This window comes from Sphaerodactylus townsendi, linkage group LG12 (genome assembly GCF_021028975.2).
Source record: "Sphaerodactylus townsendi isolate TG3544 linkage group LG12, MPM_Stown_v2.3, whole genome shotgun sequence".
NCBI classification, from domain to species: Eukaryota; Metazoa; Chordata; class Lepidosauria; order Squamata; family Sphaerodactylidae; genus Sphaerodactylus; species Sphaerodactylus townsendi.
Window position 1 is genome coordinate 34,469,681 of NC_059436.1, and position 13,206 is coordinate 34,482,886.

At 43.7% G+C, this 13,206-nt stretch overlaps 1 protein-coding gene across 1 annotated transcript; it reads right to left on the reverse strand.

Annotated features, from left to right (window-relative positions):
- Nucleotides 1-8,220: 8,220 nt before the first annotated feature.
- On the reverse strand, nt 8,221-9,189 carry FUT7 (fucosyltransferase 7). Its single transcript, XM_048512132.1, has one exon. The coding sequence runs from the start codon at nt 9,187-9,189 to the stop codon at nt 8,221-8,223; it is 969 nt and encodes a 322-aa protein (XP_048368089.1).
- Between the last annotated feature and the right edge of the window lie 4,017 nt (nt 9,190-13,206).

Below are 13,206 nucleotides of genomic sequence, written 5' to 3' on the forward strand. Positions count from 1 at the left end.
AATTTCAGGAGAAAGACAAGGAGCAGAAGGACGATATCCCAAAAGTATTCAGGAAAACTCTGAAGGGTCCTTCAGAGTTTTCCTGAATACTTTTGGGATATCGTCCTTCTGCTCCTTGTCTTTCTCTTGAAATTGTACAAAGTGGGGTTTAACTTAAGTTCACCTTCACAACAACCCTTTAAGGTAGGGCACCATGTTCAAATAATTTTCCTGAAGGTGTACAATGAATTGATGTGAGAGATGGGGATGCTGGTCAAAGTGCATGGACTATACAGGCACCGAAGGGGAGAGAAGCCATCCATCCAGTCACCAGCGCCTTGAATATATAATGCTAGCATGTTCTTCTAGCTCTGCTGGGCCCGAAAGAAGAAGTTCAAAAGACACTCACCTCTGGCGGCAACCGTGGGGCCATTTCACTGTGCAGAAAGTGGGTCTGTTTGGGAGGATATTTTGAGCAATCCCCACCCAGCACAGTTTTATTTGCTACATTTTAATCTCACCTTTCCAAAGATCTCAGGGCAGTATATATTGGTCTCTCCTCCTTCATTTTATCCTGACACCAACCCTTGAAGTAGGCTGGGCTAAGACTGACCCAGCAAGCACCATGACACAGGCAGGATTTGAATCTGGTTCTCTTAGACCCTGCTGTGATGCTTTAACCACTACACCACCCTGGCCATCCTAGCATTGGCATTATTTCTCTTTTTAAAGAAGTGGACACCAACAACATGCTGAAACCCTTGTCCTGAATCTTTCTGGGGTAGAGAAAAAACCTTGGCTATTTTATTTTATTTCATTTCTTATTCTTTCTTTCCTATTCACGACTCCCTTTGCAAACTAATTGTTGTCTGGACTGTATTTAGTATTACCTTAAAAAGAGAAATTTTATTAAATGGCCAAAATTTCAAACCAAGGTGAATTGTCTTCTGTTGGTTCATCTCATTGTCGTCTTTCAGGGTTTCACTAAAAGGGCATCTTCTCAATATCAGTTGCAATGGATGAAGGTAATGGAACACTGCAGGACCAGATGCTGAGCACATAAAATCCCCAAGCCAGACAAAATTCTTGTCACCCAACCTGGCAACCCTGCCGAGTTATTTTATGTTACAGCAGTTATAATGATGTTGTCTTAATGTTTAGTACTATTTCAAACCTACAGGAGGTCTTCAGTTTAAGGGAGAAAGTGCAAGGAAAATGTATAGTATGTGTGTAGTAAACTGTATGAGAATAAATTGTAGGACATTAGATCTGCATACCATTCCTGTATATTGTCCCCTTGTATTGGAAAGAGTAATCTCGTGTATAGTTTTTGAGATGCTGAATTGAATAATTCCTAGATTTTTTTCCCCCTTAGACTTTGATGATTGCAGTTAAAAAGTACAACAGCTGGGTAAACCTGTGTTCACATTCTTTGAAAAGGCATTTTGGGGATGGGAGGTTTATCTAGTCCAGGGGTCTGCAACCTGCGGCTCTCCAGATGTTCATGGACTACAATTCCCATCAGCCCCTGCCACAATGGCCAATTGGTTGCAGACCACTGATCTAGTCCAGTAGCTTCGCATACACTTTTTCATTATATTGAAACATATGACATGGACATTTAATTTTTTAAAATTGCCTTTAGGGGTCTATTTGACCCTGATTCCTGATTAATAAGATGCTTCTGTAAACATTGAGAAGGTTCAGGGATGCTAATTGGGAGTCACACTCTGGAGCTCCCAAGGTTTATTGGGTGTGGCCTCACCACTACATAGTTCTCCAGGAATCTAAAGAGGCTTTTTAAAGTAAGAGTACCTGTGAGCATGTGCAGAAAACACTTCTATCCCTTCATAACTGTTAGTAATGGAATGTTTCCAAGAGACTGTTTCCAAGAAATGCTCAGTTGCAGTTCTTCTTGCTTTAGAACTCCAATCTCTGGATCCAGGGTAGATATTGGCCCTTTATTCTTTGTGGCATGGCCGTGTGCTTTCCAGTGCGGTCTCCCTGTGTTTCTTTGTTTACACATGAGGAGGGGACCCACTGCTACTCCTGAGCCTAGCCGCCGTTTTGCCTACCCTCTGCTTCTGGGTCAAAAGGTTGTTTGTTTTGTGTTTTTGATTTTGTTTTTTAAAAAGTTGTTTTTATGATCTGTCTTCCCTGAGATAGATCCAAAGTGTCTAATTTAAAAATAAAAAGGGCTTCGTTGATCTCTGGAAATGCTGGCAGAACTGCCCTTGCACGGACAAGGGAAGGTGAGGAGGAGCAGAAAACCGAGAGAATTGGTCTGCTTCTCTTTTCCTGTGCAGACAGGGCAAGATTAACTCTTTGCCCACTTTTACAAACTACGGGACTTCTATGATCTGCAATACGGTGAGTTCTGAAGGGGGGGAAACATGTGTAACTGAAAATCAAACCCAAAGGGAATGTACAGTCCTTGCAGAGGAGATCACAAGTGCATAAATTGCCATTGTTGCTGCCATCATTATGATGCCCAGGCACAGGCAATTTGCATGTACACAGAGGTTTTTAGTCTGCACACAGTGCAACATACAAATCACACGCACCTGCTCAAAAGCATGACATAAATGAGAGATGCCATTCATAATATATTTTAAGATGCTTCTCATAACATTCAAGTAAATCTAAAATTAGACGCTAAGGCTGTTGATTCAGAATAAGCAACTGATCTTGGTCCTCAAGCACTGGCTAGTGCTGTATTATGGATTTTCGAGATGCTGAATTGAATAATTCCTAGATTCCGCCCCCCCCCCCCCTCTTAAGACTTTGATGGCTGCAGTTAAAAAGTACAACAGTTGGGTAAACCTGTGTTCACATTCTTTGAAAAGGCATTTCAGGGATGGGAGATTTATCGCCTGCTTCCTTTCCCACAGTGGCCAGCCAAGTGCTCCCGGAAGACCTGTAAGCAAGGCACAAAGGCTGACCCTCTCCCTCATAATGTTCTCACCTCCACAATTGGAATTCAGAGGAACTCCACCACTGAGTGTCAAGGTCTTATTTTGTCCTCCTGGATAAAACTACTGGTATACATTTTTTCCTTCATAAGTTTGTGCAGTTTCTTTGAAAGCCATCCGATAGTGGTCACCTCATCTGTAGCAGTGAGTACCACAAGTTAATTACACATCTTGTGAAGATGTGTTTCCTTTTGACTCTGCACTGCCCATCAGTTTAATTGGTTGGCCCCAATTTTTAATATTTGAGGAACAGAAGAGTTTGTCTCTCCACTTTGTCATAATTCCTGCCACCCTTCGATGCCTATTTTTCTAAACCAAAAAGCCTTGCAAATTTTCCTCCTAGGAAAGGTATTTGATCAATTTGATGGTCTTGTCCAGCTCTTCAATATCATTTTTGAGGTTGCCAGCCACAGTGTTCCAGATGTGGCTACAGAAAAGACCTATATACAGATCTTGCATTGTTAGCTATTTTTCCTTTTCTGATAATACCCACTATGAAAATACAGAGCCTGACATCTATGTTGGAGGAATCTTATTTAGCACACAATGGCTATTTCCTGATAATTGGTGCATATTCTCCAAGTCCCCCATGACCACTTTGACCTGTGACTTTGCATGATGTCCTAGAGAAGGCTACAAGTGAAGATCTACAGGATCAAAACTCTTGTTTGGAATTGTCCCCTCGATTTCAATGGAAATTTGGAAGGAAAGTGGGCTTTTGAAATCACTGACGTTTCTGGTCACTAGATGGAGCTACACATCCTTTCAAAAGTAGGAATTTGAAAGCATTCTCTTTTGGAACGTGTATTCTATTCCAACGTGCTGCTCTCCAACCCCATTTTATGGCTGACCTGCGCACAGTAATAATTCTGATTCTGAACTTGTATATATTTAAAGCCCTACTTCCTTATTGAGATTCGAGGTAGATTCCACAGTATAAAACAGTATACCCAAATGGCATGAATTATCCCGCAAACCCTATAATGGGACTGGGATTACAAAAATTAGAAACGTTGGAACAAAAAGCCTCAGACGTGATATGTCATCAACAGTGCCCCCCCGCCAAAGGAATTACAAATGTAGAAAGTAATGCCATAAAAGCAAGATAATCCATACAATAAACAGTGGAATAGACCGCAATCCCTGTTCCTTTTAGAAAAGCACCCTTCATCCTGTTATACTACAGCCTTTATAAAAATGCTCCCTTGAACAATTCTGTTTTACAGTTAGTGGAGTGACAAAAGTGTGAGAGCCTTCCTGATCTCCTCAGGCTGGCCATGACACAAAAGGAGGACCACAACAGAGAAAGCACACAGGGGACGTTCTACAATAAATCTGAGAATCTTTAATGTGCCTCTGAACTCCTTTCTGTTTCTGTTGCAAAATGTTAAATTTGCTTACCCTTCTTTTTTAAAAATCAAGAGTGAAGGTGCTTGGAATCGTGTGCTAAATGATCTTGTCCAGCAAATTCTATTAATATTTACAAATTTGAATGGAGTCCTGGAATTAAATTGCACCTTGAAGGCTCCCCAGCTTGCCAGATTTTGTTTCTGCAGAAGTCTGAGCAGTTGCAGATGGTTCTGGTGTCGTGTGCAATTCTTTCCGTTAGTCCTCTTCGGCACAAGGCTGTTTTCAGAGGAAGCGCCATTTGTAGACCTTGACTCATGCAAGGAAAATATGGCCACTCCTTGCCTTTTTGACAGAGTTGCTTTGTGTGGCACAGTGGCACAGATTTGACTCTTATGTACATGAAATCTGGCAATGTCTAACTTTTCCACTCTGCGGCAGTTTCAGTAAAAAGCATCAACGGAAGGAGAGAAGGAATCGTGTTTCTTGATTTTTCTTTGGAGGACAAATAGCACAATAATCTCTCCATTAGTGAGCCCCCAGCAGTCTGGTTTCTTGTGCATAGGCGAGTTATAGTTGTTCTCTGTTCTTCAAAGAGAATTCAACTGTGTTTCCCTTGCATTGACTCTCCAGACAGAGTGGAAAAGAGAACTTAGATGTCATGAGATGGCTGAACTACACTTGTCACACTGGGGCTAAGAACCAGTGGTGGGATCCAAAAATTTTAGTAACAGGTTCCCATGATGGTGGGATTCAAACTGTGGCGTAGCACCAATGGGGATGGGCGGGGCACGACAGGGGCGTGGGCGGGCATTCCGGGGTGGGGCATTCCTGGGCGGGGCTGTGGCAAGGACGCAGCCGCTGCGCCGGTCCTTGGGCGGGAAACAAATGCACGCAGGCACAGGCTGCCACGCACGCCAGTGCACGTCCTGCTAGACTGCTTCAAGTTCTGCACGCTACTGCTGAGAGGAGGGGCGTAACTAAGGCAAAAATCACGTGGCAAAATCACCAATTAGTAACCCCCTCTCGGCACACAGAAATAATTAGTAACATACTCTCGGGAACCTGTGAGAACCTGCTGGATCCCACCTCTGCTAAGAACCTGTAAAGACTTATGGGTAAGTGGCACTTTCCTAGATGCTTCCAAGAGCACCACTGTAGATCATCTCTCTAATCCCTGCAACCTTGTAATGGTCAGTAGTATGAGTTGCAGATGGGAAAATTTGTCCTTATTTTCATAATCTAGATCTAATTGTGAAGAGGGTGGGGCTGTTGTCCATCAGTGAAGCCAGGCCACAAATGGTCAAGGGAGAGATTTCTACCTATTCAGATTTTTAAATAGGACTCAGCAGATATACAGAAAAATAGGAACTTGTAAATTAACAAGAAGATGGAAAGCTCCCACCATTACCACCACCGCCACGTTGCTGAGCATGCTGCAGAAAGCATGGGATTTTGACAGCAGCTGAGAGTTGGAAACTGAGTGTCGTGAGGCTCTGATGGAAAAGACGTTTTAAATACATCTTTTCAAGCCTCCTAAGGAGATGGGGGACACTGGCTCACTCTGGGTTCTGAGAGTTTGGAGAATCTTGGAATGGGACATTTGTGTATCTGTAGAGTTAAAAATCATCTCCTTTTCCCACCATGACCTGGATGGCCCAGGCTAGCCAATCTCATCTTATCCAGTTAAGCAGCATTCAGTCTTGCTTAGTGCCCAACTCTGGACCATCCCAGTCTCACAGAAAGCATGCAATAAAAAAACTATGTCTTGAAACCCCCACTTCTTGGGATTGGCATTAGTTGGCTTCAATCTGACAGCACTTTCTACCGCATCCCTTTTCCCTGCCTTTTATTTAACTATTAATCAGGAAAGACACTAGCAAGTAGTTCTGGTGGGTTTTCCGGGCTGTGTGGCTGTGGTCTGGTGGATCTTGTTCCTAACGTTTTGCCTGCATCTGTGGCTGGCATCTTCAGAGGTGTACTTCCCGCTGTGATACACCTCTGAAGATGTCAGCCACAGATGCAGACAAAACGTTAGGAACAAGATCCACCAGACCACGGCCACACAGCCCACCAGAACCAGTTGAATCTGGCCGTGAAAGCCTTTGACAATACTAGCAAGTAGGTTTTAATCAAAATGTCAGCATTTATCAGGAACAAGGACAAGGAGGAAATCCCCAGCTCAAAAATAGATGAGCCTCGTTTTCTTTTATCTGCCCCCTCTCCCCCCAAATCTGTAACGGGAAGACTACAGTGGTGGACCATATTCTAGAATGGCTGTAAAACTGAATAAGAGTGTCTGTGAAGCGTTTCATGTATTCCTAGCTGAATTGCTGCTTTTCTTTTTAAAAAATGGTTCAGGAGTCGAGCCTTGGTAAAAATGAAATGTAGCTTTAAAATCATATCTTTGAAAAGACCTGTGGGGGAGGGGGTTGTTTCCCCTCTGACTAACTCATGCCTGCCTGCCATCAATCAGTACACAGGAAAAGCAGAGCAGAGCAGGTCTCAGAAAGAGGGCTGCAGTCATGAGAGTCAGGTTCTTGCACTTTGATTGATCTAAATGATATCTCTGCATCTTCAACCCACACAGGACTTGAGTGTGTACAACCAACTGCATGCCCTGGCATCTACCTTCCTGTTCCTCTGTTGCCTCGTCCTCTGTTATATCTTATGGCTGTATCGTAGGCATTCTTGCCTGTGGTCGGGCAGTCCAGGGCGGACTGGAGGGAGACCTTTGTCAAGGGACCAAGCATGTGGAAGCAAAGGTTGTGCAAGTGAACATGAGAATCCTCCCTATATTCAAGTTCAGTTAGCCAGCCCCTAAATGATTAGAGAGATCTAAGGGTATGGTTGGAAGGCACCTGTTCCAGCCAGCTAAGCAGGCCTGGCTCTGATCAGGGCTAGGCATGCTGCAGTCTTCAACATGAATATGACTGCTGGGTACAACACTGATACACACAAAATTGACCCCAGTGTTCTTTCACAAAGTTAATGATCAGGATGGAGATGTGCCGAGCATGCCTGTGCTGTAGTTGCATGGCCTGTGCTGTTTCAGCTGCTTTGTTCAGTTCAAAAACAATGTCATCTAACTGGAGAGGAAGAGGAGGAGGAGGTTTGGATTTATACCCCACCTTCTCTCATGTAAGGAGTCTCAAGGTGGCTTAGAAGCTCCTTTCCCTTCCTCTCCCCACAACAGACACCATGTGAGGTAGGCGGGGGTGAGAGAGTTCCAATGAACTGTGACTAGCCCAATGTCACGCAGCAGGAATGTGGAAACACATCTAGTTCACCAGATAACCCTCTGCCACTCAGGTGGAGGAGTGGGGAATCAAACCTGGTTATCCAGATTAGAATCCGCCTGCTCTTAACCACTACACCATTCTGGCCCTCCAGAGGTAGCGTCTACTCGCTGTAAAATCATAGAGTTTGGGTTGAATTGTATATTATATCGCAGTGCAGTGAAGTCACTTCTGGTTATGCAGCTAGAAGTGGCATTTTGGGATGCTGTTTATATAAGTCCTCTCCCCACAGTCTCCCGCCGGGGTGGGCCACCATAACTCAGAAATATTTGTAGTTGGTCCAGGCCAAGGAGACCCAATGGGCTGCTTTCTGGCTACAGCCGTGTTGCTGGCTGGGAGGGGCATGGCTTAGAGGTAGAGCATTTGTCTGGCTCCGGTTCAATACCTTACACATCTCCCACTTAAAGGATTAGGTAGTAGGTGATGCAGAAGATCTCCACCCTATCGTCTGGATAGCAGTAGCCAGCCAGAATTGACAGTACTGACTTTGATAGACTAGTGGTCTGACTCACTATCAGGCTGCTTCAATGTTCATTTGGTAGGACAACATTCTGCAGCCTGGAGTAGTTCTTCTCAAGGGAGCACTGTGATACAGACTAAGGCACCCCAGTTGACCCTGACCTCTAGTCCTGGAACCAGTCCTCCAAGCTAGGGTAGATTTTCCCCAGAGGTAAGCTGGGATACTGATCGCAGATGGTGCAAAACCGTTCCTGCCAGTTGTCGTACAACTTCACCATGTACCTTTTCCTCCAATGGAAGAAACTCTGGTAGTGGCTGTCATTCATGGTTACCAGGAAGGTGGCAAGCTCCTGCATGGAGCCAAAATCTTCCACATGTATGAAGGCATCTGCAGGAATAAACCGCTGGTAGTTGGCTCTGGGCGGACCCATGACTACAGGCACGGTGCCAGCAAGCAAGGCATTCCTCCAGAGCTTCTCAGTGATGTAGTCTTGGTGTATGGAGTTCTCAAAGGCAAGATAGAACTTGTACTGGGAGATGGTTGGCAAGAGGCAGGCTGAGCAGAGAGGTTTCTTGCTTGCTTTCCCATATACATCAATCTTGACGTGTCTGGACAGTTCCTGGTACAACTGCGCTCTCTTCTGGGTACGGCGGTAGTGGCTGATAACCCAGCACACTAAACGTGATTTCTTCGGGATGTCCACCTTGTCTGATGAGTGAGGCACAAGTACCCCATAAGGGATAAAGATATCAGAGTCCCGTCGATACGTCATGACCCAGTTGAAAGTTCTGTTCCAGCCAGCCAGGTCTTTGGTGTTGGTGGGAGATTCCAGTGAAACCCACACCCAGTTCTGCTTTGAATTCTTTTTAGCTGTTGGCAGGCTTGACCTGCTGGGCTGCAGTTCACGGTGATGGAAAGCCACCACGTCTGCTTGGTCAAGCAAGCTGCGGTTGCTGGTCAACAAACAGCCCTCCTTGCGATGCCGTGTGGCACAAATGTTGCCGCTCAGGTTCAAATTGTGGTTGAACGGCAAGTCCCAAATCAGAATGGTCAATGGTTTGTCACAGGTACTAACTCCACCAGTGAGAACATGAAACTGCTGAAAAAGGAATCCCAGGTTCCAGAAGACCATCCCGAGGACAGACAAACTGACAAACCTCTTCCAGGCAAGCGAAATGTGAGAGATCATTCTATTGAAAAGCACCAGTCTCTTGTTCATCCACGTTGGGAGTTCCTGGGTTTGACTGGGGACTGCGTGCTTCTTTTTCCTCTAGTTTCTTCTTTCTATCTGGTTGTCTTGCGACTGGAACAGAGAAAGAGGATTGTGTCAGTGCTGAGTCAGAAGCAAGGCACGGATTGAGAAAGCGTTTTCTGGTCTGTGACGTCTTTCCAGCACAGAAGGTAGTAATAAGTTTGTTACAACAAGGAGTGTTAGTACATTAAAACAAAACTGTTGTGTGGACAAATACTTATTTAGCAGAGTTAATGCAATAATGAGGCAGAGACCAGTTGCTTTACTGAAATAAAGTTTACTTACTACAGGGAAGGGAAACTTGGAAGAAAAACAATAAACATCTTTCTTACTAGCTAGCACCAACAGCCAGCTTGCTGCTTAGACTATCACATGGCTACTAAGCTACAGACTGAACTCAACTGAGCTGAGCAGGCTGACTGACTGAGCTGAGTGAACACGTGCAGAGTGCAACACAAAGAAGATATATCTAAAGCCTACGTGCAGACCTGCATGTAGCCCACCCAACCAATAGGTATCAATTACCTGGTCACTGACTTCTGACCTCACTAACTAATTTGCATGCAACAATTAACTCCTTCATTACTGGATTGTGTGACTGGCACTTGCCAAATCCCATCAAACCCCTTCTCAAGTGACAGTTTCACAATCATTAATCAAACATAAACTTTCAATGAAGATTCTTGAACTTCATCGTGTTCAGTGAGTTTGGTAAAGATGTCAGCCACCATCTCTTCTGTACGACAGTACTTGATGTTGATCAGTCCATCTTGTGACATTTCTCTCAAGGAGGTGATTCTAATTACAATGTGTTTGTTTCCTTTCTTAATGTTCCCATTGTCCACTAGGGCAATGCATGCTTGATTGTCCTCTCATACATAGTGATTGGTAAAGTCTCATCCACACCAAAGTCCAATAGCAAATTAAACGTATCCATTCCAATTCCTTGCAGGCATCATAGAGACGATTCAGTTTCAGTCAGAGATTTTGTAACTATAGTTTGCTTCTTGACTTGTCCAGCTTATTAAGTTGTTACCATAGAAGAAAGCATTTCCACTTGTAGATCTGCAGTCATACCTCTGTTCTTGCCCAATCAGCATCCATGTATCCCACCAGTCGGTTATCACAGGGCTTAAAACTTTAGTTTAAAGTCCACAGTGTCAGCGAGATATCTTGCCATTCTCCTGACAGCTTCCAATCGTGGTGATTGGGTGAATTTGCCTTCTCTGCTTAGAATTCCAACAGCTGATGCTATATCAGGTCAGTATGATATTACTTTATGTATAGGAGTTTTCCACTGTTTTCCGTAGCAATGGCCATCTTCCAGTGGTTCAATCACATCTACACTCAGGTATCCAGGATCCATTATGTTTCATGTTTTGGCAGCTTTCATGTTCATTGAATCAAGAAAGTCCAGAATCTTTGAATTTCTGGTGAATAAGAATACCCCATCTTGGGCTCTCTATTTGTATTCCCAGATATTGCTTTTTCTCCCAGCTGTTTGACTTCTACAGATCATATTCAAGATATTGGCTATTTCTGCCGTGATTTTCACAGGTCTGGCAACATACTAGAAGATCATCCAATAAAAGTTAGCACATACTGGTACTGTCCATCTTTCATTCTGGTGAACAAACATGGATCTGTTTTTCCTTGTTTAAACTCTTTGATCTTTTGAGTAGTTGTTTTAGAGTATCATAATTAAGATTTTGCTGCTTGACGCAAAACCATAAAGACTTTTCTTGAAGTTCACATATACTAGTTGATTGTTCTTGGGTTCCTGTAGTCCCTGTGGTAATTCCATAAAATCTCCTGATAATTTTCCATTCAAAAGGCAGTTCTTATGTCCAAATGCTGCATTTGCATCTTTCTTGAGGTAGCAATGCTCAAAAGTACTATTGTGTTGAATAGCTCTCACAACTGGTGCAAAAGTTTCAAAATAGTCTAGTCCAGGTTTCTGGCTGTAGCCTTTGCCACGAGGGCGCAGCTTCTTTATATTTCCATGCTTCCATCTGGCGCCACGCTTAATTTTAAAAATCCACTCTACACCCCACTGCTTCTTTCTGTCAGGGCAACTTGGTCAGAATCCAGGTTTTGATCTCTGCTTCAGGGAATTGAGTTCATCTTGTACTGTTTCCATCCATTTATTTTCTCAGAAGTTGGTAATTGCAGCATCTCTTCCCAGCCTGTGGGCTCAATTGCTTCATACCGCATTCTGGTATGGAGAACATAGCCTGGTGTATTTCGTTGGTTTTACACCTTTGTTTGCTCTGTTTGACCTCCTCACAGCAGGTAAGCTCTCTTCCCTCCTCTGGTCTCTCCTCTCCTGCTCCCCTCTGGTTGGAGCAGCCTCCTCAGCGCATGTAGCCTGAGTGGCTGCCAACTGGCTGTGGGATCTTCAGGTATCTCACGAGACCATTCATTAAAGTTTTCATTTCTTCCTCCTCATCAGGGACTGGCTCCCTTGCTGTGGGGTCACTAGGCTTAGCTGCATTCAAAACAGTTCTTCGTCCACATAAACAACGTAGTTCAAACTTCCACTTTAAAAGTCTCTGGATGCATTACCTAGAAACCTTTAGAATTTGATTGAAGCCTAGACCAGAACACCAAGCTTAGCTCTCTGGCCTAGTTTTCCCTCTCTGCTTTGGGGATGTATGTAGACTTTGCCCCAAAAGGTTTCACAGGTGCTTTAGGCCTGGTTTCCACACATCTCAAAAAAAGGACTCTTGTTAGTTGATTCACAAACCGCGGTTATAAAGATAAGCTGCAAGTATTCACTGCTTCTCCCTGCTAACTGCTCTTGGCAGATTTGCCTGAGTTAGGGGAGACAGCTTGCAGCATCCATCAAAGAACAATTGAATTTCTCAGCCAATCCATTGTATGCAGGGAGAATATTTTACTGCCTGGCATTCTGCACCCTCTTCTGACTCCAGGTATCTTTGGAACTCATTGCTGCAATACTCAGTTCCATTTCACTGTAATAAAAACTTCTGTGGGCTCTGCCAAATTTGTTTTTTCTCACAGCAGCAACATAATTCCTAAACTTGTCTGGGACCTGGTCCTTGTCTTTTACTGGCAAACATAAGCAAAACCACTTGCACTGTCCACAAAACTCAAACATATCTTGCTCCTGCCAGAGGGTTTTAGGGGGACCAATCAAATCAGTGTGTGCACTCCCCCTCTCCAGAATTGCAGTCTCTTTGGCTCATAATCAGCACTCAACTTTACGCAGTAGACTTTTGCTTTCTATGCAAATCTCACATCTCTGTCTGCTAAGTTCACACTCTTTACTTCCAATCCACAGTCCAAAACATGCTTCAACAGAATCAAAATTTATGAGATTAACTTGAGATGTTACATATAAAGGCAATCTGTATGGTCACAGCTCTTAGTCACAGAGAAAATCTTTCTCCTTCCCCTCAGAAAGACTTGTATTTCTGTTTTAGCATCCTTCAGATAGTAAAAAACTCCATGCTTTTGGGCACAATACTCAGTGTCATTTTTTAACATCCTTATCACAAAATTGCCGGCCTTCATTAAAAAATATCAAAACCAGCATTAATTAGTTTAGGAACAGATATGTTTTCAGGAGAATTACTGACATACATCACATTCAAAAAGAGTGTGTTCAATAAGATTTTACACACATCTGAAACATGGATTTTTAACAATTCTTTTCCTTCAGCTTTAAAAGGCAGGCCACTGGCCTGAATCAATCTATCATTACATGGTGTCATTTCAACAAAATAGCTCTTTGCTGTTCACAATGTGGCAACTGGACCCTGAATCAAGTAAATATAAATCATTTGCAGTCTTCAGACTGGAGCTGGCAACCATGTAAGTTGGTCTCTGTCTATGCCTTTGTTGGCCGGATGAGGAATCCTCCCTCCCATTTCG